Source organism: Aythya ferina (genome assembly GCF_964211825.1).
Source record: "Aythya ferina genome assembly, chromosome: 6".
NCBI classification, from domain to species: Eukaryota; Metazoa; Chordata; class Aves; order Anseriformes; family Anatidae; genus Aythya; species Aythya ferina.
This window is the reverse complement of record NC_140303.1, coordinates 14,479,905-14,506,262: the sequence shown is the minus strand read 5'-3', so window position 1 is coordinate 14,506,262 and position 26,358 is coordinate 14,479,905. Positions and strand designations below refer to the sequence as shown.

The 26,358-nt window shown below is 40.4% G+C and overlaps 2 protein-coding genes and 2 long non-coding RNA genes across 9 annotated transcripts in view; 1 reads left to right on the top strand and 3 right to left on the bottom strand.

Annotated features, from left to right (window-relative positions):
* Positions 1-10,734, bottom strand: part of FAM117B (family with sequence similarity 117 member B) — a 29,705-nt gene extending 18,971 nt beyond the window's left edge. For 2 of the 3 annotated variants that reach the window (XR_014694531.1, XM_084524356.1), the window contains exons 1-2: positions 9,698-10,478; positions 2,168-2,319 (exon numbers count right to left, since the gene is read on the bottom strand). Coding sequence is in view for 2 of the 3 variants with exons in the window: in XM_084524356.1 (XP_084380482.1) it covers positions 2,168-2,319; positions 9,698-10,301 (756 nt within the window). In the remaining variant the exon portion in view is untranslated. Of the gene's footprint in view, positions 1-2,167; positions 2,320-9,697 lie in introns of all 3 variants that reach the window. The other variant, XM_084524357.1, reaches the window with a different exon arrangement.
* Positions 9,152-19,144, top strand: LOC311439084. 3 transcript variants are annotated; one of them, XR_014694534.1, is made up of 3 exons: positions 9,152-9,464; positions 15,258-15,357; positions 17,116-19,144. It is a non-coding gene; the product is annotated as an uncharacterized lncRNA (long non-coding RNA). The 3 variants fall into 3 exon arrangements; XR_014694535.1 differs by lacking the exon at positions 9,152-9,464 and adding an exon at positions 9,732-9,823; XR_014694536.1 differs by lacking the exon at positions 9,152-9,464 and adding an exon at positions 10,736-10,971.
* LOC311439082 lies at positions 12,707-15,217 on the bottom strand. The gene is made up of 2 exons (XR_014694532.1): positions 14,819-15,217; positions 12,707-13,243 (listed from the first exon to the last, which is right to left on the bottom strand). It is a non-coding gene; the product is annotated as an uncharacterized lncRNA (long non-coding RNA).
* The window catches only part of BMPR2 (bone morphogenetic protein receptor type 2), a 122,291-nt gene continuing 114,568 nt past the window's right edge, over positions 18,636-26,358 (bottom strand). For both annotated transcript variants that reach the window (XM_084524351.1, XM_084524350.1), the window contains one exon: positions 18,636-25,341. In XM_084524351.1, coding sequence (XP_084380477.1) covers positions 25,091-25,341 — 251 coding nt within the window. In that variant the 3' untranslated portion in view covers positions 18,636-25,090. The remainder of the gene's footprint in view (positions 25,342-26,358) is intronic.

The window sequence follows — 26,358 nt, the reverse complement described above, 5'->3', positions numbered from 1 at the left end:
GATACTCAATTACACACGTATTCATCACTCAATAACATCCTGTATGTACATAACTCAGTCTGGTTTTATAGACAGGTTTCATCCAAAACAGTAAAAGCAGGAATCTGATACAGAGTCTCTGGTGATCTCTTACACAGTTTGCTAGAGATGCCCGTAGGTCATAGCTAAAGGCCTGCAAGCCAAAGTGTGTCACTAATTGCTGCCTCCACCCAGTCTGCTTCCTGAATGACTCTACTCTCAATGCTGTAAACCTTCAGAATCAAGATCCCCCTGTTACTCAACTGGAAAATCTTTTATATCTTAGTAGATTCAATTCCTGTTCCCTAAACTTTTGAAATCAGAACATACTCATTTCACTCAGCCATAATACTGCTGATGGTTCCTCCAGCAGCACTGTCATGTTTATGTAAAAATAAACCTTAACCACCAGTTTTTGCTAGATGTGGCATCCTTCGTTTCGAATATGAAGGTACTTGTGGTCATTCTTTTCACACTCAGTATGAAACGTAACAGTTCTGAAACAAGTGTTTCATGTAATTTTCAACAGCGATTTCCAAACTCCTATAAATTAGTATATAACTGGGTATGTATTTGCACCTGCAACATATGAACAACATTCCCTTTGTTACCATGACTCAGACTGTGACATCAGTTAGAATTCAGTAAATCTGGATGCCAGACTTCACAAAATCTGAAATCACACACTGGAGCCATGATACTTTTACAAAGTGACACTTGATCAAATCATCTCATCTTCAGAAACACTAAACTGTACAACTGGAGAGAGATACCATCTTGGAAAGCTAGCTATTATTGTCAATTACATTTGAAACTTGGTCCTAACTCAAATGCTTGCTTTCAAGCACAGAAGATTAAAAGCCACAAAGCCTTGTCAGTATCACATCAACAAAAGGTTTGGAGATACAGATTTATGTCCATATCCCAGGATTTTCTGCTGGTTAGATAAATTTTAAATCAGCAAGTGCATCAGATCGTTATTTCCTTCAGCACTATTCTAACATCAATAACCGTCAAATATACTCATCACATGGAAATACCTAATGTTGTTCCCACAAATCTTTGCAAATACATTATATATATAAGCCCTTCTACTAAAAAACATAAGCTATGCATGAATAGCAATTCCTCATGTACCATATTCCTTCCTCCATACTCCTCCTCTTATTAGGACTTGCTTACCCCTTTTACCCAATTTTCCAACCATTTTATCTATTTATTTTCTAATAGAGAAAACCTGTTTCTCTGTTCTTCTTTCTTCACCAGTTTCTATTTTTACCTTATCCACATGGGCATTATCCCTTATGAAACGTCCTCCTCTTCTACTAAGATGTTCTTTGGACTGAGGTCCTTAGCACAAAATGTTGCAGACCTTGAAAAGGCCATACAGTAACAACTGTAGAGCAGACATCACCTACTCAACATCCAACACATCTGAGTAGACAACACACTGAAATCTATTGTACTTGCATTTCCATTATTGTTACCAAACTGAAGGCAGGCTAAATTCAAGGATGTCCCAGATGCTGCCAGTTTACCTTCCCACTACCCTTCTCTTATATTCTTTAGAACTAGTGGAGACCACTTGTTGTTGAAACAATGCACTAGGATTAGGGATTTAAAACCTGAGATGTTTGGCTCTTTTACTCTACAAATCAGGGAAATCCACTGTCCAACCGCACCAAAATAATCGGGAATTAAACACTATGATATTCAGCCTATCACAGAAAAGGCTACAATAACTTTTATAAAGGCATTACAGAAGCTTTTTTTAAGAGAGAGACATAAACACAAGGAGTTACTTTAAGTTCCTTTGTATAAATTAAAACTAAATAGTACTTAACACCAATGCAACCCAGTGTATTGCACGCAGTAAGAGCAATGAGAAAATAGACGTGCAATGCACTACTGCTGCTGTGAGATAATAAGAAAGTGGAACTTGTAACAAACACCACAGTTAATGGTCTTTTCTTAGAGAATGCAAATAAAACACATAGGTAATTGCAACTGTAGAATTCCTGCAATTTGCAAGTGAACACGAACTTGTAAGCAAGAAAGCCAAAGTGAATGCTTTCAAGGAAATAGCATTCATACATTTAAAACTTGTCTTTGGATTTAAATATTCTTAAATAAAAAAAAACTGGCCTACCTGAGTGGCTTTGTCTCTCATACACGGAACAGCTTGTCCATGATTATCACGAGGCCACTGTCCAGCAAGGTAGGGAGCAGCAAGCGTGTCCAACGAGGAAGTCCGGCGAATAATACTGGAAGGGCTCGATGAAGGTGGCCTTGACTTGTCAGCTAGAATAAAAACACTTGATTAGAAAGTAAGTCAGAAAGCTTAATTATTTTAATTGCCTACAATAAGTCATATCAAACCAGAACTACTGTGTTATTAAACATAAAAAAGACACTTTTAAGGTAGAAGTTCAGTTTGCATTTCCAATTTCTATTCAGTTTTAACACGGAGTGAAATGTGTTTTTATGGTTTCCCTAAAAATCATTCGTGTGCCACAGATGTTATGTCTGTACTCATACACCACCATTTATTTATACCCTCAAAGGCGCAACAGTCATTAAATGATGACAGCTTAGAATAAAAAGATAGATAAGATTCCTCATACCTGCCAATGGCTAACAAAGAAAATCTGTGCTGAATTTCTTCAATTTAATGCTGAGGTTAGAATTCATACATTAATCCTCTCCCCTTCACCTACTTGAATTCAAGAGACACTGTAAGCTGACATGTTTTATTAACTACCCAGCATATAATTCAACTCTTCACGAATCTGCTGTGTATCTAACGCTTAGCTCCGTAAGTCAACTTTCATTAAGTAATCATTTACATTTTACAAGATAATCAATGCATCTCCTCCCTTTACATGCTGCTTGGTAACTACGTTCATACTTGCCTGACACTAGACCTTCTACCACACCTCAAACATTTCTGGTGTTTGCACTGACATCACTTCTAAGAGCAATTTAGATAATAATGCGAACTTTTACTGGAAAGGATTATAAGTAACAAGGACAGGAAGTAAAACAAGGAGAAAGAATACAGTTGGAAACAAAAATGTACATCTATCAACAATACTTTAAAATTGCAGTGTAAGACTGCTAAGTGTCAACTCCATAAATAAAGGCTCCTCAGAATAGGAAGTGAGGCATGAGAACAACAAGCTTGAAAGACCCAAGCCTCAGATATACATGTACAGATTTGCGCACATACTATTTGTTACTGGCTTCTCCAGATGTAAAATATAAATTCACAAATCGCAGTGATGTAAAACTTACTATCTATCTACTCCTCACAGAATTCTATCTGAAAGAATCATAATTAATCACATTAATCTTACCTATAAAGAATACAGAGGCCTAAAACAAGGGGCTAAAACACACCAAACAGCATTTGGAGATATTCCTGACTGCCTTAGGATAAGTTCTGCACTAAAAGTAGAAATAACATTGCTATTTGTACTCTACATAAAGTAATTTACATGCAAAAGAAGTTGTGCCTGATTACTGTCAGATTGTTAGTCAGAAATAAAACCATTAGCATTATACGTCCAGAATTCATTTATCTGGGCAGTTTCAGTCTATTAAAGATGTATAGAGACTAATAAAATGTGTTAGGCATAGTTGTCAGTGGTGTGGGCAACATTTCGGTCTCATAGAATACCAGTCTTCCAAACGTACGTCAACTGATATTCTATACTAACTATGCTCATATAAATATTGCATTAGAAACATACACAAAACTGTGAAAACTGGGAAAAGTATTTCAACTAAAAGGAAATGATTATTAGCATTATAATTAGACCCATTCACATAAACCAGCCAAGAAACCTCTTCCAGGTTACTATTTCTACTTGCACCAACACCAAACAAAATCTCAGTACTGAGCTGAGTATAGATCTGCTCTCAGGGAGCAGCAACAAAGCTCAATTTTTGAGTTACCATGCACTTGAACAGTCCTGCATCAAAGACAGTCTCTGACTACTACCAGTCAGCATGCTGAAGGGTCTCTTTGTATCACAAGATTTCAAAACGATTCCTTTTGTCTGTACCATGGGGGAATGTGGCATGCTAATGCAACATGTCATTCCTTACAAATTACATTTGCTTCCAAAGTTACATCAAACATGTTATTTGTCAGAGAAATAGCTGCCATACTCTCCCTATTTATTCTTCTTCTGAATTATTATTCTTCCTTTTCAAGAAGCTTCTCTTTTTACCAAGGGGAAAGAGAGGACGTGAAAAAAATAAGGAAGTGCGTGTAGTAGCTCACATCATCTGCAAGGCAACTGCAACAGACAGCTTCAAAACTGAAGCAGCAGAAGCTACTACTGTCCTGCCTCCCCCACCAAAAACTGGCAGGAGTATTTTGCTGTGCAAACACTGAGGATGAAAACTGAAGAGCCTGTTTATTATCTAAATTCAAAGGAAGCTGCATACTTCAGGCCACAAACCCTGTAAGTACTCTCTACCCCCCCTCCCCCCTTTGATTTAGATATTCCTATAATGAAATCGGATTCAAATGACTGTTTTAATTTAGATGATGCAAGGACATTTTGGATACATTTTTATTTACTTTTCCACCTTTACAGCATGTCTTCATAAAAACTGCCGAAGACTACTACTCAGCTCTCGCTGTTTCAAAACATTTCAGTGGGGACGCATACATGTTCATTGCATTTTTCTCCACAACACTTGAAGCAAGTCTTCAGCTGCTATTTTTCCTTGATGTGACCTACATAACAAGAGATCTGCCTCCATAGAGATAACAGTTACAACAGCTGTGGCTGATGAAAAACAATGGAGCTGTTTCATCAAACAGACTGTTCTTAAATATTAGATCTGTTTTAATTGGCCTGATTATCTCTTTAAACCAATATTTGTGGCAAACATCAACCCTCCTATCCATCTCCCACTACTCTAAATCTATTTAGAAACAAAGTCTTTCTGCAATCTGGTTTCAAACAAAGCAAAATATTAGACCAAAATACAAACAGAGTATACACAATACAAATCAAAGTCCATAATGTGAGAAAATAACATGCAATTACCACATCTTCACAAGTCATTGCAGTATTACTGAGAGACAGATGTTACAACAGGTATCACGTACTCTACTCCAATTGTACAGTGAGGCACCTCTTAAGACTATTTAAGCTAAGGCAGTCCAGCAATAGGACTGGAGAGCAAAATTAAACATGTAGAAATGCTGACTTGGTGTGTGGGGCTCTTAACATCCAAGTCCTGTATCTACAACTGAAAAAGGAAATCATAGTGTGAGAACACATACCTTTGAACTGGATACCTCACAGAAGAGAACTGTGATACAACAAAACTGGGAAGAAGAAAAAGAAGGAAAGTTGTCTATAGTCCTAAGTCTAAATCCTAAAACATGGAACACTGAAAAGTCATCTTTCAATTTTCCTGAAATTTTCTGAACTGTTGTTAATACTGCAAAATAAGCATTAGTGTTGAAGATAGTTATCAATGGAGTTGCAAGATCAAAGATTTGAAATTAAAGCTTTCAGAAAGGAAAGTAAGAACTCCAAAGAAATATCTGCTAACAGACACCATGAGAAAACAAAATTAGCAAGCTGCAGAAAGAGCCACAGGAAAAGCACAGATTGAGACTAACACCACAGCCAAACTCCCTGACAAAGAGAATTCTAACCGAAGTTTTTTACAGAAGTGGAATACCCCAAAAGTGAGAAAGAGTCAGATGTGACCAGCTTCCCTGGCTTCTAGCCATGCCACTGAGATTTTCTTTTTTGGTCAGCCTCTTCCTCAGTAGGAACATTCATAGGCTCTCCCCTATACATTGCTGCAATTTAAAAAAAAAAAATGGATACAAACACAACATATCTCAGGGGCTTCAAATATTTGTTTATGTTTCATTGAGAATATTCAAAAGACTCAAATCGTATTCAAAAAAGATGCACAGAACCACCATGTATTTACCCACTGAAAGACAATCTTGGCTATCAATTTCACATAAATATAGAAGAACTACTTGCTCATTTGCTTCTGGTAATTTAACATGATCCCCTGGTAGGATAACAGCTCAGAAAACCAAACCCAAACAAAAACTCAGAAAGTCCAAGATGTTCAAGTTCCTTAATTCCAGCAAATTAAAACATTTTTAATTCAAATCAACTCCTCTGCAGTGCTGGCCACAAGAAACTTAAATTACGGTGTTGCAAAAATTAGTTCATTTTCTTTACACCTACCATTTGCTAAATAGCTTAGGTAAGCAAAGCAGTCATCTAATGGTACACAAATTTGAAGGACAAAGCCTTCTGCATTCTCTTATACTACAGACATAAGTTTTATAACTACTGCAAAAAATTTGTAGTAAACATTGTCAGGTCTGCAGCTATTACTTTGTCACTCAACAATTCTTTTAAATTAAAAAAAAAAAAAAAACCCTACAATGAAATTTACAAGTGTGATGAGTTCTGTGCCCTCTCCCTACCTAAGGAGAAGTCCACATCGAAACTCTTCATGACTTTCTGATATACCATTATAAGTTTCCTTCACTTCCTTTCACACAAATGAGACTTCAGTATTACTCCTTCACTTACTATTCTAAATAATTAAAAGGCGGTATAGTTCCAGATAAAAGCATAATAAGGGAAATAAGTCAACAGGTGTTACAGATGCCATTAAGCAACTGCCAAAACCATTGTGGGGAAAAGCTATTTAGCTGAGAAAATGGCAAAATATGATGGAAGAAAGAGTGAAAAAACCCACATGACAAACTTCCTCTAACAGGGAAAGTCTGCAGACAGGTAAAGAGGTATGTGAGAACTGACCTACAGCTAGGGATTGCAGGACAGACCCTGCAGCATAGAAATGAGGCAAAGGAATCAATCATCGCACTAGCAATGGGAAATACTGCACAGAAATTTAAAAAACGGTATTTGTTAACACGGAAATAGAAGCTGAAGTCTGTGAAATCAGTGCTGGAGAATGCAGGGAGGGAAAGCAAAAAGAAAGAAATAAATGGGTTGTAGGAAGATCTAAACTCTTAGCCATATTTAGGATGGAAGCAGCAAGAAAAGCACAGAAATTTAGCAAGCACACCATGAAGTCCTCAGCTTATCTCATTATCAACAGCAAACTCAGGTATTTCAAACATTTAGTTGCAATTCAGTTCAGAAAACCTAGCCAAAAAAAAAAAAAAGAACCCATTAAGGTTCTTTTAAGTTAACATTTCTTTATTCTCAAGTTCAGGTTCTTGTATATTAAGCAGGTTGACAAAAAGCTCTAAATTCAAAACTATTCAATTGTTTACTAAAAAAGAAAATCCGAAATTGAGCCTGAAGTGTTCAGTTTACAGAACTAGTATCGAAGTTCAGAAGCAGCTGTCATTTGTCCAACCTCAAGGTTCATTTCAATCTAACAAAAAAAAAAAAAAAAAAGAGAGAGAAAAGCAAAATAAAAACCAACATGGCTGCAGCTGTAGGAATGAACAAAAGCCATCATCAAACTGCAAACAAGAAGCAGGAAAAACTGAGTAATTCTGCAGTATATTCTAAGTGTTACCCTGAGGTGACCTGCATGGCTTCAGAACTCTAGCCTTATTAGCAGAGATAAAGTTCCACTTCCATGTTTTTGATGGCTACTAAGTCTTCTCATTTAGATGAAGATGAAAGTGAAGTTGAATCAGTCTCTATCGAGCACTGGACTACACAATGCAAACATTAAGCAATATTAACCAGAATTCATTTGCATTTTCGGTCAATACAAGAACTATTCTGAAATTTAAGTGTGTGGCGGCAATTAAATAGACCCTATGTCTGTTTCCACACATCTTGTGAAAAGCTAGTGGATTTTATCTGCGAGTACAGTAGTAAAGGGCTAGCAACAAAGTGACTTGTTTCCTTCCATATGCTAATTCTAATATCCAGTAAAGAAGTTGGCTAGACAGCACAGTTTCAGTAGGCTTCTACGTACTGATCTGAAGACAGCGCAGTTTTTCCACCCTAAGCAGTCTGACGCATGCTTCACAGACAGCTTTTGAACATGGATCTCAAGGGCAGGAAACTGCATCTTGGGCAAGAGCTTCAATCAAGTTCCCAGGAAGAAGATGGGATTTTGTGATGTGTATGTCTTTCAGATTAATGATTAACAAGAATCTTCAGTGAAGAACATATATTTTCCTCAATCCAGAGACTCAGAATATAACTTTAAGCAAAACACATCCAACCTGCAGAGCTGAAGATCTAAATCAGAACCTAAATGCCTTTGTGGCACTGCTCTCTTCCATTGCAGAGAAGGTAGCATATCATAATCTTGAAGAAATGTGTCCAAACAAACAAACAAAAACAATAAAAAAATAAAACTAGTCTCTGTGTGACTTAAGTACTGTACCAAGTGGTTCTGACTGTCTAATTTGGCAGCATCGTTCCTCAAGAGCCAGAATAGGGAGGGAGGGAGAGAGAGTCTGGTTATAATCAGAATTTTAAAAAAAGGGAGAAAGCAACATTTAGAGACATAGACAAATTAAAAGGAGTTCTACTGGTCCTATGTTTCTGCACGTGCACTTCTGTGTATTTCTGAACTTTACATAGATTACCACATGCAGTTTCATGACAAAATACTAGCTGTAGCTTTGGTACCTTCAGAGTCACCAAGTTTTCCAGATTTGAGGACATTAACACAAAGATTCATTCATGCATTTTTAAGTAAACTTTACAATAAAAGGAACAAAGACTTACATATTTAAGCCTCTAGTATCATCAACCAGATGTCACACATTGCTTAAATTTCAGTGTGCTCAGTAAGTACGTTTTAATTATTTCAAAACGCTAAGGAGCGGTTTGCTATAAAATGTATGCCATTCCCACACTATTTTCTATCTTTGCATGAGCTTGTCATCGCTTCAAGTTCACACATCCCTCCGCAGGGTTCACGCTGAAACCAACTACTCGGCGCCACCGAGTACTACTCCTCCCCACGTTTCCGCGGCGTGCCCGCGGGGCCAGAGAGCTTTCCAGCCAGCCACAGGCTTGTGGCCGCCGCTTGGCACCGAAGCACCATTTGGCACGGCGAGCGCGGAAGGGGAAGGCGTGAGGGCTGCGCAACGCTGCCCAGATGCTGGAAACCTCTGGCGGCACCCAGCGAGGCGCCACGCTCCCCTCACCACTCGCTGGCTTTCTCCGTCCCCTTGCCACCGGCCAGGCGGGGAACGCGCACCAACAAAAGCCCCGACCCCACCGCGCTCACGCCGCTGCCAGCCAGCCACAGGGACGGGCCGAGGCGGCCACAAGCCCGGGCACGGCTCCGCTCCGCTCCCCGGGCCCGCGGAGAGCCGGCGGCGAACACGAACTCACGCACGGCCGGGCCGGGGCGAGACGAGCCCTCACGGGCCGCCCTCCCCCGCAGTAACGGGCTGCCCACCCGCCTCCCGCCGCCCCCAATCGCCTCAGGTAACCGCCTCGTGCCCAGTAACGGCCGCCGCGCGCCTACCCCTGAGGTAACCGCCTCGCGCCCGGTAACGGTCGCCGCGCGCCCACCTCTGAGGCAACTGCCTCGCGCCCGGTAACGGTCGCCGCGCGCGCCTACCCCTGAGGTAACCGCCTCGCGCCCCGTAACGGTCGCCGCGCGCCCCTCGCCTCAGCGGGCGGCAGGTGCGCGGCGCGAGGGGCGGCCCGGAGCTCACCTCTGCATCCCGGCGAGCCGGGGCTCTTCCTCTCCGGCGAGCTCCTGCCTTGCTCCGGGGACTGCCGCCGGTGCCGGACCCTGCCCGCCGCCGTGGCGCTGCCCTCCGGCAGCGGGGAGGAGCAAGGTGAGGGCCCGCAGCCCAGCGGCGGCGGCGGCGGCGGGGGGGGGGGAGGCGGCGGCGGGAGGTGGTGGGGCCGCGGGGGACTGCCCCGGGCCCCGCCGGCACGCGTGGGGCTGCCCCGCGAGGACGAGGCTGCCGAGGCGGCGGCGCTGCTCCCCCCCGGCGGCGGTTGCGTGGCGGCAGCGGGGCCGCTGCGGCCGGTTCCGCCGGTGGGCGCCGCACGCGTGGGGCTGATGCTGCGTGAGGAGGGCGCCGCGCGTGGGAGCCCCCCGGCCGTGGCGCTCGTGCCGCCGCTCCTCGTGGGGCTGCCATGTTGCTGCTGCGGCTGCTGCTGCTTGAGCTGGAAGGGCACCGTGGCCCGCATGGGCTGGAGGCGGCTGCTCGCTCCCGCTCCGCCGCCCGCCGCCGCCGCCGCGCCGCCTCCCCCCAGCGCGGTGCCCGGGGTCGGGGAGCCGCCGCGCCGCACGCGCGGGTGGGACATGGCGGGGGGAGCCGGCGGAAGGCGGCCGCCGGTGGGGAAGAAAGAAAAGGGAAGGGAAGGAAGGAGGGAAGGAAGAGAGCGCCGCGGGCAGGACAGGCCGCGGGCCCAGCGCCTCACGCGGCCGGGGGCCCGTCCTCTCCCGGCCGCCGCCGTGCCCAGCCCGGGGCGCCCCGCGCTGCCTCCGGAGCCTCCGTGCGCCTCATCAACAATAGTGCCCCGGCCGCCCGCCCCGCCCCGCCCCGCCCCGCCCCGCGCGCCCTCCCATTGGCCGCGCCGCCGCTCGGCTCGCGCAGCTACGGCGCGCCCATTGGCTGCGGGCCGCGCTGCTGAGTGGCTGAGCCTGCGCGGGGAGGGGGGGGGGGCAGCCCTTAAAGGGACAGGCGGCTCCGGCACGTGCCGGCGGACGCGCAGCCCCGGCCACACCGGACCCGGGAGCGGCGGCTGCGGGGAGCGCTGGGGAGAGCCGTGAGCCCCCCCCGGGCCTTGGGGCCTGCCGGGCCGAGCCAAGCTGCAGGGCGGAAGGCCCGTAACCGGGCGGGGAGTGCCTCCCGGGAGGCGGCTGCACGCTCCGAGCAGGGCTGCCCTGCGGGAGAGGACGAGGGCTCGGCAGCGCCTTATCCAATCGCTTTGCCACCGGCTTAGCGTTGCAGATGATGGCACCAGCGTGTGGGTAATATCCAGGCAGACTTGACCCCCCTTTTTCCCTTAATTGCTTTGTTTACTGTTCTCCGTTAGACTCCGTATCTTTGCTGCAATCTTCTTAAAATACTGGTTAAATGCCAGCATCTTCTTAACCTGATTTGTACTTCAGAGGAGCACATACGTGCTTGCAATAGGCCTTGGTTCACACATTTGAATTATTTAGCTGTAAAGTAAACACTCTTTAGCTCCCTCAGGTCCTGGGAATCAATTCTATTGCCAGTGCCAGTTCTGGGCTACTCCAGAGGACTTTCCGTAGCCAAGTGCCAAATTCCTTTCAATATTGTTCTGCAAGTTGCATGTTGCAATTGAATACCATTGCTATGATACAAATGATGTGACAACAAATTACATACTGTTCTCTCTTGGGTAGGTTGTTTTTTTTTTTCTCTTTTCTCTTTTGCTGTTTTTGATTGATGCCTCCCTTACTTAAAAAGCCCTGTCTTCCCCTTTGAAGAACTTCATTTTTGTGGCTGACAATTTTAACAAACCTGAAAAGCAAGACTATGCGTACAGGCCCTTTTTAAGGATGCCTGGACACAGGCCTCCCTACAACCTTGAAAGTCAAAGTCCCTCTCAAGAGAAATCTTTTTTTATGAGAAATCACAGAATTCTGTGATTCTGTGAAATCAGAATGGCAGAAGGAAATAGGATTGATGCATTTCTGGTGATGAGCTTGTTATGAAGTGAGCTGCTGCACTCTGCATCAATTAAATTTCCTTTGAAGGATATCAGATATGCTCACAGGCTGTGTACATACTAGTAACACAGCCTTCATGGTAGCACAATGGGTCAACCAAAACTGGCTACAAGGCTGTGCCCAGTGTTAATGAGAATTATATTAGGCTACCCTTGAAAGTGGCTGTCAAGGAAAGGGACCAGGAGCCTGGCAGACTACCATCAGTCTTCTGTATCCTCTCCTTACAGTAAGCAAGTTACTTAAGTCACCTTAAAAATGATACATGGGACCACTTCCCAGTCCTTTTCTTGTAGCCATCACAAGTACTGCTGGTACAATGTGCCAAAGCATCGTAGTCCCAGGTAACGCACTTAATTAGGGAAATGTCAGGGAGATAGTGCTCGCCTCACCAGGGATGGCCAAGAGGCAGAGAACAAGCAGTGGAGGTGAAAGGGTCTCATAACTCCCTCTGCGACTCCATGGATACACTGAAAAAGAGAACCCAAGCTTCATGATGCTCCACAGGAAAATGCCCTGGAGGTAGAAAAACAGCACCCTGGCATGCTATGCCTGGATAAATAAACAGAACCTGTCTGCTGCTTTGTTGGCAGCCCAGGTCAGTGAGTTAGGTCGCCCTAATGCAGGTTAACGTGTGCAGCATTTATTTCATATCTTGGTTGCAATTTTCAATCAAGACCAGAAAATGTAATCCTCTTTGCTGTGACATCACCTACTGCCAATGCTGGTGCAGTTGCTCAGCAGGCTTTTGCTGCTTGGACAGTTTGCCCTCTCCAGAAATACTGGCATTGTTTGGAACAGTGTGCCATAAGGATATTTTTAAGGCATAAAATATTTTGAAGAAATCCTAATTTCTGATACTGTTTCAAAGAGGCCAAAAATGAAAGGTATTGATTTATATTTTTTTGCATGATGCACTTTTTGGAGCCAAGTCACGATATCTGTGACAATTATAGTACTTCCCACGTTATTGTCACACTGTAAAAAATGGCACTGCTCCACACAGTTGTTATGAGAATATAAAGCAAAGCATTTATGTATGCTTCTCATCAGCAGTTGTATTGCTTTACATGCATTAGACATGAAAGTTCAACATGTAAAATCATGTACTCAGAGCTAATCAAACTGTGTGTACTTCATACATTAATTTGTTTAAACTGTAATAAATGTGTTACAACAGATCTTACTCCTACACCCTATGGAAATAAAAGAAACAACTAAAGCAGTATTATGAATTACTTGAAAATAGTTTTGAAACATTCTTTTTAATAACAGAAAAGTCAAAGCAAAAGCCCTCCCCCCAGTGACTTGGATCCAAATCCCCCCCAGACTCTCCTTTCAATTCACATCTCCCACGAGCTGGGGTTTGTTTCAGCTGTCACACTCCTTGCTGCATTCGGACTTGCCAAATGGCGTCCAGGCCAACTTCGCACCATGCATTTCACGCAGTTTCATGTGGCATCTGCGGGCTGTGATTTCTTCCCATCAGTGGGTTTCTTATTCTGCCCACAACACCTATCATAATGGTGCCAACAGCAATCCAAAACTAACAGGAATGAAAATCGTTATTGTCAGAGAAGTTATGAGCCTTCTTATCAGTATCATTTGAATCAGCCTTTTAGATAAGCAAGCCCACTGGAGTCACTGCACATACACAGGATCCGTTTCTCTGGCATCAGCATCTCTATGTAGTATTTTTACTCATCCCATTGTCCTGTATGAGCTGAGCAGGCCTGGTATGCTCACACGCCCAAGTGAAGTGCCAGCGCCTGGAGGCAATGGGCACTCAGCACCTCACCAGAGCCCTTCCAAAATGTGCTGCCTAGTAGTCATTGTTGGGAGATTAAATTCAGGTATTGCAGGCATTCTGTTGCATGCAAGGTGTCGATTCTTTCTTAAAATACAGAGAGCAGTGAAAGCTACAGTTACAAACAAATCAATCCAAATGATAGAAGCTTGTCGAGAATGCCCTCAAAGGCAGACAGTAAAACACAGAGCTGCATGAACAAACTTGCAGCCTAGTGATGATAGGGACAAAAGTAGGGAAGTGATCAAAATAGTAATCCTGAATCAAAAGCAGGGAAACAAAGGGCCAAAGAGGTTTAACTAAGTTTATAAGCCCAAATCCCTCTGTACTGACTACCAAAACAACCAACACTTAAGGAACTTTATCGTCCTGAGGACTGAAGTTCTATGAGTAGATCCACTCACTGCTCATAATAATATATATGAAAAATGTACTGTTAAAAATATCAGTAATGAGCAAACCTTATGGTAAATGATTGGGCTCCAAGTAGCTTCAAATATCTTCTTTAATTACTCTGAAATTAAATTAATGCAAAGCAGCACTCATAAAGGAGCAATCTACTGTCTGTAATTGTTATACCTACAGTTGTTGCGAGTAATGTTGAAGGTTGAAAGATTAAAGATTCTGGGAGCCTAATCTAAACATTAGATTATGCCCCAGGATATTTCATTGCATTTCCCATCTTTCCCCTGCAGAGTGAGTTAGTTTTGCTTGTTTACGGGGGTGTTAAACAACAACAGGGGAAAAATACTTTTAAAAAATAGGACAAATTTAATAGAATTTGCTTCTCACAAAACCTTTAGGATCCTAGTTAATATTCCAGAATATGTGGGGGGATTTGAGGAGGCAAGCAGATTGAAAATAAGGTATTAAGATTAAAACAATAAAAACAACAGATGGGACCTTGGCCATAAGTCAAGATACTTGCAATAAGTAAAAGGCAACTTAAAACAAAAATGCACTCTTGCCACATTTTATAAGTTTACAATCTTTAAGAAAATGTTTCATAAAATAATATCTTGAGGCTTAAAAATTAAAATAATTAAAAATTAAAATAATATCTCTCACTGGCGTTGTAAGTAGTTGTTTTTGGTGGTTTTTTTTTTTGTTTTTTTTTTTTACAAACACTGATTCCCGATGCAACTCTTAACAGATAGCTTGAGAGATGTTTCCACTCCACACAATTACCTGGGAGAGGTACGAACTTCTGTAGAAGCCAGAACTAACTTCACCTCCATACTACGTGATTTTGCATGCATACAGATCAATTTTCTGAACACACATTAAATAACAGTAGCAATAGTAAATAAGAACCTTGTGAAAGTGTCGAACTGCTGATGGAAAGGAGCAATTGGAGTCACGCTTGGTTCACCAACATGAGTTCTTGCCAGCTGAGAGTAACTGCAACTGTTCTCAAGCTCTGTTGAAGGAAGAAAATGAGCAGGAGGAAAAGCATATTGTCCACCACGTGTCTGAATTTTTGGCTTCAGTGCCACTGACAGAAGTGGACTAATTCATTTAAGCAAACCACAGTTTAATCTCCCACAACTATCCCCCCAGAAAAATATACTGAATAATAATTTACATGTAACTCCTTCCTTCCAGCAACAAAACTTTCCTTCCTTTTAGATTTATTTTTTTTAAGTATTTTCCAAAAACTTATTATTTTTAGCACAGTCATAGAGCTTGTAAAATAATAATTAATCTACTTTTGTGTTGTATTTAGAGATGTAACATGCTTCTGTATTTCTAGTCCCAAGGCAGAAGAATGCATATGAACAATAGAAGAAAATTTGATATATGAACATTAAATACTGATTTGTCTCACAAGCCAAGGACACAATTTCCATACTGTGAGTATAATGGAACTATATTACTGTGAATAAAATATTTATCTCAATTGTCAAAATTATCAATTCATTTGATAAATGGAAATATTTCAGTGAGGTATATTTTAAGGCCATATTACAGAATGATGAACGTGCTGTATATGTGATAAATAGGCATATAGCTATAGACACTATTCACTTAAGAGAACACAGAAGAAAGATCCGTCCTTCTGATTCAGGTCTACAAACTTGTTTTGCTTCTGTTTGTTTTTATAACATTTATAAAAGCTCAAGAGATTGTTAAAATTCTGTTAGCATGGCTTATTCATGCATTGAGAAGCAGTGATGAAATAACTTTTCTGTCCACATACATGTAGTAGTCCTGCAGTTAAATTAATTAACTTTAGCAGAGCATATGATGGGGTGGGCACATGGGATTCTCTGATTTGAGAAAATACCTACTTAGAGAGTAATGATCAAGTAGTGCTCTAAAGTCTCCTTGTGTTTAGCCGTGAGGGGCAGGGGAGCTTTTAACTGTATGGTTACATCTCAACCAGACACCACTTCATCTCAATTGTGCCATCCCATCCTCATACGTTGTGCCTTGTGTTCAACCTGGCTTTGCCTCCAGGACACCCAGAGAGCCATCACTGAGAGAGAGGATGTGATCTTTGAGAAGATGAAAGAGGCAAAGCTAGGCAAAGCTCCAAGCCCCTCTGCTTCTGGCAGCCTTTCAGCCAACACTCATCCAAAACCATGACTGCTAAGTACTGGGTGCATGCGCTCATTCTAAAAAGGTTCTTGGGTTGTGGTGGGTCTTGGGAAGGTGCTGTCCTTCCTGCCAGGAGCTAAAAAGCACCTAGATCGGTTATTTCCAACCTTTCTCAATACTTGCATCCTTGAATGTTTTTCAGTGCCCTTGTGATCCCCATCTAAAAATGCCTTGTACTCAGATGCCGCCTAGTAAATACTGGCTTGCTTTCCCCAGTCATCTTCCACAGACCACTCCCTACGAACAGGGAGTGTCTACCAGCTGTGTCCCAGTGTCTACCAGCTGTCTTTGGGCAGCGTTATCTGTTGTCTTTGGCAAAGAGGCACGAGTGCTCCCCAGCACATGACTTAGACTCAGATCAGCATTTGTGGATTTCTCCCAGACTTCCCCTGTGGTACTGAAATCTGAAGAGAGGAATATCCCCTGACATAAAAGCAGAGGGCCTGAGCGTGCCATTTAAATTCTAGAAATCAAAAAATTTCAACTCCTCGTTTGAAGAAGAATGACAATCTTTCAGGCTAACGTGAAAAGCTGATTTTATACACATAAAAACATTTTGGTAAAGTAGAGTTTTCCTGCCTGTGTAAAATTAACCTTCTTATCCAATAGAATGTGCTTTGGATCATGCCAGAGAGCAGATGTCTATAATCTCTTGCACATGGAAAATTTACATAACATCAGAATTAGCAAGAAGTAAATGGGGAGAAAAAAAAACTGAATGGAAACAAGTGAAAGACTGATGTGGCTGTGTTCCACAAAGTACGTCCCGCAGCTGCATCACTGCTCTGGAACAAAGGGGAATATAATTGTTGTTGTTTTACTTTAATTTCCCAGTAGCAAAGCAAAAGCTGAATAAAAGTGGTTATTTCTGCAGGAGAGAGCTGACTGAGGTGTGTGCATAAGGTCACGCACAGAAATCTCTTGGGGGAGACTATTTCTTGGGTCTGAGTAGCTCACATCCTCAGTAAGAAATATTGATAAAATTCATTGGTTACACTTTGTTATTGCAGAGCTGACTCAAGGCTTCTCAGATGCCCTAAGGATAAGACTCAGCCACGCCTGCTGGGTTAGGCCAAAGCTTGGCTGCCCTTGCTGTCAGCAAGGAGTGATAACTGCTGCGGAGGGGGGGGAGACACACATCTACTTTCCACATACAGAGCTGGGAGCCTGCGCACATGGTGGCCACCTTGGCAGCTGCAGCCTGGCCTTCCAGGGCACTAGCAAAGGTAGAGTGGGCATACAGGAGTTCCTGGTTTTGTCCTTGATCAACTCAGCACGCCTCCCCAGACTTGCTGCAGCACTGCCACCAACCAACTTTTCCCACCTGTGCCAGAAGAGGAGCTGCCACATATGGCAGGACCGCAGGGAACAAGGGAACAGGCCTGTTGTGGCACAGGAAATGAGAGCTCCAGGTGGCCTAGGCACCCACTGACTTCCTGACTACAGCCTCATGGGAAATGTAACTTCCTTGGAGTTGATCGTGAGAGGACTTCAAAAGGTTCCAAGCTCCCATCAATGTCACTGAGACCTCTAGATAAAAAGAGCATCGTGAGCCTGTTCTTAAAGCTTCACATGTAAGGAGTAAGACCAGGCTAGCTAGCCTCTTTCCTGTGAGCTGGTGTTCAGTTACCTTGAGCCAACAGCAAGCCACCACATGTAAGCACAGTGCTGTCTTTTGGGAGGGACCTTCTCCTTGTCAGTAACTATTCTAATCTCCTAATCCTTCTGAGGCAAACCCCCCCAAGGTACATCCCGCATTGAAGATCACAGGTGACTGCTTCCTGCTCACCAGCAGGAAGGCTTGTAATGGTCCCTCCCTGTAGCCAGGGATTTCGAGATCCATTTGTGAGGCTGCTGAGGTGAACTGCAGTATATGCAAGTGTTCAACCCATACACTACTTGCCTCAATTTGTTGCTTCCTCCTCATTCATGACAGCAAGAAAGTTCTTCGTGCTCTTTCTTTTTGTTCATAAGGTAGCTCTTTGGCCACAGAGGTGTCAGACTTAACCCACCTTCTTACTTGCTTGCAAAAAACATTATTGCTGTGGATGCAGAAAAATAAATCAGCAAGAATTAAGTAAGGAGGAGAGATGTAAACACCAGAGCTACTGAGGTGCAGGATGTGCCCCACCAGTCTGTGTGTAACAGGAAGTTCTGAAGCCAGTGAGGTCCCAGAGTACAGTGCTTGGTGCTAAAAGGTGAAGGATGCATGTTGCACAGTTTGAAATGCACACAAACTGTATTGAGTTGCTAATGCAAGCATCTTAAGTGCTGACCAGTGAGAACAGACGAAAAAGCAGTGCATTAATGTAGTAAAGGCAAGCCCTAATTATTTCACACTGTTATCAGATAACAGTGCAATGTATAATCTGTCACATGCTTGAAGTATCTGAAGGTCCTGTTCAGCTCACAGTAATGAAGTAGTTCCTCATTCTTCCACCAACAAAATAATATACTGCAACAGTTTTCCCCTCACTCTTGGGAGCACTGATGGCCAATAATACCATGAAAAAGCCACAAAAGACCATGCTTTTTGTCATTAATATGATCTTTAATAAATGGAATAATGCACCATTTTACAGCAAGCCTTTTCTTTTAGACCTAAAGAATAGCCTTTTAAATGTTCTTATCCAATGTCTCTGTATCAATACAATCTCTTTATTTAGGTTTATATATAACAAAGCAATTCTTACAAGTATTCATAGAAAACTCTGTAGTGGCTTTAACAATGTCAGCTTTCATAGTGGCATCCACAGATGATTAAAAAAAATTAGCTTTTCATTTCATACTCACACTGTTCCATGAAACACAACTTATATAGCATAGCAAGGGTATTGGGCAGCTTATACAAAAGAAATAACTGAAAGCAATTATTTATAAATTCATACATGATATTTCCTCAATCATTTGAGAGAAAAACCAAAAATACCCGTTAACAAAAGGGTTCTGATGAGACTCCATATTCTAGGGTTTCTCCCCCCTCTTCCCCAGAAAAGCTCGCTCAGAAATACTCTTTACAGTCTTTCATAAGGAAAATGGCAGTTTCACATGTCCTAATTTCAGCCTCTACAGAAGACCAAACCCTAGAAATCAGTCTTTGCCATGTTCATTTTCCTCTTATACTGCATTTGGGGGGAAAATAATCAACAGCAATTGTAAAATATGATTCCAGCTTATATAAATGTGAATAGAGCACACTTTCCTCTAGAGACAAAAAGCAGACAAGAAACATTACATACGAACCTTTTTAAGTACATTTCAACATTGTGAAAGAGACAGAGGAGTCACAAATAAGAAAATTCAAGTGACAAATGAAAGGCAGTGATAACTTGGACTTGCCTGTTTGTGTTCTTTTGACTTTTTAAAAATTACAGAAATATTACCTACTTTTCTTCTTTTGAATAAGGAAGATTGAACTGTGATACTTCATGATACAGTCCTGAAGCACAAAAAAAAAGTGAATCAAGTGCTCTAGAAATAAACCTCAACATTTTTGCTCTGTCTTTAAAACAAGTTAATGGGTTATAAAAGTTGACTTCTGGGAGACCTGGAAGCTTCTAAGTTATAAAGGGTAATTACTTCTGCTTTAAAATAATTACCAGGTGAGATACTATGCTCCTGACACTTGTATGCTGTAATGTATCTGCAGAAGCCTGCAAGAACTTTGAAGAAATCCTTCCTTACTGTGACAGTTATGGTGCCTATTGAAACATGACCTATGCACTGAAGTTAACTAACATTCTACCTTGGCTTTCCCAGGGCTAATCCTCCCAAGAAATTATTAAAATCAATGCCAGCATAACTAGCTCTCCCTTGCTCATAATCAATGGCAGACTCATCTTTGATTTCAACTGCATTTGGCTCAAGCACCAGCTGATTTGATATTGGTTTCCTCAGATAAACTTGTGCCAAACCAAACTCCCATTTTGATCTGCAGGAATGCCTAAATCTCTTTGCTGCGTAACTGGAAGTTCTGCTACCAATTTTAGTCAGTACAGAAGAAACCCCAAAATGAGAAATCTAATTTTTATTTTATTATTTATTTATTTATTTATTTATTTATACTATTTTGCATAAAACCTGAACCAATTTAGGGGAAAAAAATAACAGACATATGTATTTCTATAGCTTGAGGTTTTATATGACAACATAGAAGCCTAAAATGTAATTGGATTTAATGGCCTAAAAAAAAAAGTGTTAAAGGGCAACCACACACCTAACAATAGCTACTGCATTAAAAAAACAATGACAAGTCTGTCATGGGAGATCTTATACTGCTGAATTATGTGTCTCAGTCTGTGCCCAATTTTTATTGCAAAGACTACTTAAAAATGGTATCTGAAAAAGAATGCTTGCTACCAGTGCTAACATCTGACGCTGTAACTCACAGAATTTAATCCTGGAATTATGGATATAATGCATATGCATCTAAATACATACAGAGTTTACATAAAAATATATATATTTAGCTCTACTGCTATAGCTTTCTCACTGAAGAAAGGACTAAAGTTTAACAAATTAATAAGGACATTGAGGTTAATATATTTACTTGGCAAAATGGATAGTGGGAGAGCAGATAGAAAAGTTCAAATAATCCAAATTTACGCAAAATCTAAGTCATCCAGTCTATAACCCAACTTTCATAGTCTAATCAAACCTATCTCAATCTATAATAAATTGCTCCAAATTCAAATTTCATATACAGCAGGTCATGCATGTACTACTCTGCTAAGCAATTATTATTTTTCTCACTTAAAATCACTGTTTCAGCATTGGGAACTTCATTATTTTTATACAGGTATACATATGTAATTTCTACACAACAATTCATTATTATTTTTTTTCCCAATAATCCATTCCATACAAATACAGAACCTCCTTATTGTCCTTTCTGAGGCAGGTAGGGTTAAAGATTTCTTTTTAGGAGAGTGGACAGATGGGAAGATACACACTTTATAAACATATTAATAAGGGTTCTGTTCATTTGTTTTTCCTGAAACCTGCCAGCATCCATCTTTCATTGTTTTTTGTCCCCTGTGCACTAAAAAAAATGAAACTGTTGCCGATGAAAATTAGATAATTTTCAAAATGGAAATAAGACTCGAATGAACTATGGTAAGAAAGTAAAACACAATCAAAAAAGTGTTCCTTGTTTCAGAGAATATTCTGAAGAAGACAGTATCAACTAGTTTTCCTGTAAGTTAGGAACTCTAGCTTTTAGCTGTGCAATTTAAGTGCATCTCAGAGTTCCAAGAAAGCCATTTTTAATCCTAATTGTTTAGCACATGAAGCATAGAGCTTTGTAAGCAAATTCAGGGGAAGTGTTCCAGATAATCTTACTTGCACATGTCAATTTTAGAAGAAAATAAATTTGACTATGCAGGCATGTCTGTTCAAATGGTTAGAATTCACATTCTAAAAACCATGTCATGTTGGCGAGTATCACTATTATAGGAAACGGTAAAATAGACATTGCATTAACCTAAGTAACTCATTTAACTTCTACTAGCATGTCATTTTCTAAAATGAATAAGCTTTTGAATTTTGGCTTAAATATAGAAACATCAAAAATGTTTGCTGTAATATTTGACTTGAATTATACATTATAAATTACCATAGCAAATATTCTACTGTTGCCTATTTGACAGTAGCACAAGTCATATATATTTACACTATCATTCTTTTTTTCATTTTTCTATATTTATCTTGTCTGCAATTTACATGAGATATTGACAGAAAATTATCAACTTTAATCATTATGCAAAAAAAAAAGTAAAGAAATAAAACACATTTGTCTCCCTTGATTATGGTACATTTATCATCTATCCATGTGTCTGATCTGTAGAATTCTCTCTTACATGTATTTTATTTGGTTAAAGGCGATTCTCCAAGATATTAGATAAAATTCAACATCATTTAATTTACAGAGAAAGTATTATGTGGAGACTGGATTATGTGCTGTGAGCTAAAAAGGACATTACTGAAATAACCATTAAAAACAAACTGTTAATCTGATCTCATCTAGCTGTGCAGAAATATGATATTTTGTTACACAGTTAAGAGTTTGTTTTGACTGACCTTTTAAAATAAATAGTCTTTCTCTATTTAATCTATAGGATATTTTGTGATAAAGTACACATTTCTATCAAGTTACAAATTATATTTATCCATGGTAGGTTACCAATCCAATACCTTTTGCTAATTATAATCCACACCAAAAGGCTTTCCAGCAAGTTACAGAAAAAGATAAAGGAAGTGAAATTATTATACTTGCTTTAAGAATACTTAAAGAAAATTGCAGAAGAACCTTTTCATCTGGCATTAAAATGATTTTCATTGCATGAAGTATAAAAAAGTTGGATTTTTTTTCCTAATTAAAGCATTGGACTGAAATGAAAGGCTAGAGGACTGCTGCAGATCTGTCTTAGCAGAAAGAAGCAGTAGTCAGGACAAATAACTTTTCTTTCCCTAGAGTGTCAAGTTAGATAAGAAAGTCCTAAATATGCTTTTCAGTCCACATTCTGAAATACTGATGGATGATACATGTAAGGCAAATGAAAAAGTCATTGGGAAAGGAGTGAAGAATCTTCAATATGCATGATACAGCAATCATCACTAAACAACATACTGTACTTCAAATGTGGACTTGAAGAAGTCGAAAAGAGATGCAAAACACAGCCAACATTACGAACAGAATGCCAAAAATTCTGATTCAGGTCTTGAAACCCAGCTGAGCAACTGGCAAGTTTTCAACATCTGGGATGCAAGATTGCAGCAGATGGGATGATGGGGAGTGAATTAAAAGTAAAACCAGAGAAAGGGTGTATTTTTGAAGAGGAGAAATATAACAATGTATTTATACTTCGATATAACAGAATTGTGCCTCAGAGATGAAAAGTATTACTCAAACTGGTACTTAGAGAACACAGGCATTCCTAACTGTCTCATATCTTGCATTTCTGCAACTACACTGAATCAAAAGTCTGGATTTAGAATTATCTCTTGGAGATATCTCAGAGATTCTAAGAAACCGTTAATAAGTATTACAGGAGAAAAATCCTAGAAATCAAGCAAAAACAAAGGTTTAAGAAACAGCAAGAATCAGATGTAGCAAGGCATATATTATGCCAGTTATATCAGATGTACAAAACAGAGTTGGCAAGTTTAACTCATGGGGAAAAGTAATACAATAGCAAGGAAACAAATGAGCTTGAAAGCACAGAGCATCTGTTTCAGACTGCTGAAAGAAGATAGGTTGGGGGAGGCAATTGTTTGCTGCCAGTATCCTGCCATAGGAGTTTGGCAGGCTGACTGCATAGATTTTCTTTCTTTGAACATTAACAGTTTTCCTTTACTCAGTACCAAAGACTGACATGTGTTATATATATATACATATATTTAATCTAAGTATTTTTTTACTGAAGTGTTTTCAATCAGAGTATTTCTTAGGTGGAAGGATATTTCTTAGGCAAAAGTAAGTCCTGACCAGTAAGGAAATTAATTTTCTTTCAGTAGGCAGTAAAAATGATAATTCTACAAAAACTTAGAGTTTAAGAGGTTCCACATGAGATGATGAAAAAAAAAATTATCTTAATAAGTATTACATTCATGTTCACTGACACCCAAAATCAACGTGTGGAGTGTTACATACAAACTGAAAGAAGGGTCTAACCAGAGGAAAAATATTCCTGTCCCCAAACACCCATAACCATGAATTTTAGAAGCATACAATAGATTTTAACAAGATGAATGAAGGGCTTTAAAAATCTGAGGGGAAGAAGAGTTAACTTAGCAACAGCAGCCAATCAGGATGCACCTAGCTGCATAAATAATCAGCCTGATTTTACCCCAAACTGTCTGTAAGGTGTTAAATTAAAAAAGATTTGTGACTCATCCCAAAACTGTTCTGTGCCAAATAAGATTTATGATTTTTCCTCTGCGTCAACAAAATATCTTTGCAACCTATCTTCACCAGAGTTCTTAAGTATGATAGTTGTTTAGATTTATGTTGAAAATGCATTTTTCAATGTACACTATTAGTGATCTAAGTACGGTTTTACATAAACACAAAGGCTGAAACTACACACAAAATAACATACAAGAATGGCTGAAACTGTTGCCTTAAATTTGTTCAACGGTTTGTTACTCAGAACTTCACAGGCTGGCATCTACTACTGGTAAAGAAAAGCACTTCACTTTGGAAGAATCAAATGAAAGATACTGAGCTCATATTTTTCATTCCTTTTTAAAAGCCCTTTCAAGCTGGGGAAAAATTCATGCATTGTCACCTCAGAGCACAATGTGATATAGGCAGCTGCTTCAAGCTGGCTATGGTGTGCAAAGTTCACTCTCATGACTGGCTGACTGCTCAATTGTCAGGGAAAAATTAACAAATACAAAAAGAGGAACACGTGGCAGTTTTAGAAACACTTTTCAATAAAGCATACTGTGAACTATAGACTATTGCACATTTCAACATGACACAAGAAAAATGGCAGGGTGGGGTAATCAAAAGAGAATACACTTTGAAACATAGAAATATACAGACTAGCTTGTGCACAGAAATCAAAACATGGTTACAAGACACCACTGCAGTCAAACCTGTCTTATAGTCTGCTTATGATCTTAGTGACCTTAAGAAACTGGTCCAAACTGATTATCAGCAATACTTTTCTGTTACTTTTTTTTAAAAAAATATTTTGAGACCACATTTTTGATACACATATATATATTCCGTGGTCAAAACAGACAGACTTAACTTTAGTGATACTAAATAAAAGTGCAAAAACATTCAAAAAATAAAACAAAATAAAAAAATATGGAAGCATAAGCTAAAAATTTTCTGCATAGCTGAAATCTATTTAAAGCGAGTCCTTGATAGGGGTTGCTGACAGGAGGAGAAAGTTTGTTTTTTTTTTTAAATGTCTTCTGCATGTTTGTTTCAAATAATGCAAAAAAAAAGGTCATTTCGGCATTTAAAGTATTTCACAGGCAGTTCACTCCTGCGTCCTTAGATACCATTGTGGTGGCAGTGCCTCCTTCTGCAAGGTAAACAGCAGTGCTGGATTTGGAGTGGACTGCCCGGTCACTGCCATTATTGTTGACTTCGCAGTGCAGCGGCTCAGTAGAGATGACCCATGTTGAGGGACGCCACCGCTTGAGCGAGTATGGAGTTTTCACACGTTTCTTGATCTTTTCTCCTGAGCCTGATTTGCCATCTTGTGAGGAGTCACCTACTGAAGGGAAAAAAAAAAAAAAGTAGAAAATAGTATTACAGGGAAGATTAGACTGGAGAGTCCAGGGTTACTCATGCAGAACAAAACAAAACAAAAAAATCTTATTAAGAAGCAACTGTATGGCAGAGGCATGACAGCTATAGTAGCTGCTACTAAAATAAGGGGGGAAAATTCTGTTCTCTGACAGAAATTACTTCAGTGAAGTAGTTTGCGTCACTACCTCAAATGCACATCGGCATCAAACAGCAGAATCAGCATGTGACATTTCAGGGGATTTTTCCAATCATAATATCTTGCATTAGCTGTAATGGGAGGTACAAAAAAATAACGTAGCTGCTACAGGATGGCAAAGGCTAAACTTTTAATAGCATAATTGAATCATAGATTCTGTAATCCTACTTTACACTACACAAACACTTCTTTACATACAAAGCCCCAGGCAAGGCTGAGGCCTTTGCCTGGAGGCAAAACTGTCTATTCTTTGTTAGGATCCTAAACAGGATTTGGGACGTTAGGTTGTAAAACTGGCAAAAACACCTGCTTGTCAATTTGAAACCGGATAAAAATTCAGCAGTAGAAGCCTGTTAAAATCACTATACTTAACCTCCAAACCCTTTATTTTTTCTTTACCTCCAAATAAAGAAAGTTACTACAATGATCTTTTTTCTTTACCTCAATAAAATTTCAACTCAAGCTAATGTGTAAAGACAAAAATTAAGGTTTCTGACTTAAAAGGAAGGTTTAAACATTCAATTGCTAAATATTCAATTACATTTATTGAAAGAACTGTTCTGGTTAATTTCTAAACCTTTTCTTTACAAATGTGCAATGCCTGGCACCCCAGAGTATTTCACTAGTATGTCAGTCTATACCTAAACATAGTCAGAGGTTTGCAAGCAACTTTCAAAGACTACAGAGTAGTCTTGAAGTGTTATTATCTAGGAAACCTTTCCAATAGCTCCAACAGACCTGAAGATAAACTCAGAGAATATACCTAATTTAACTATAACTACATGA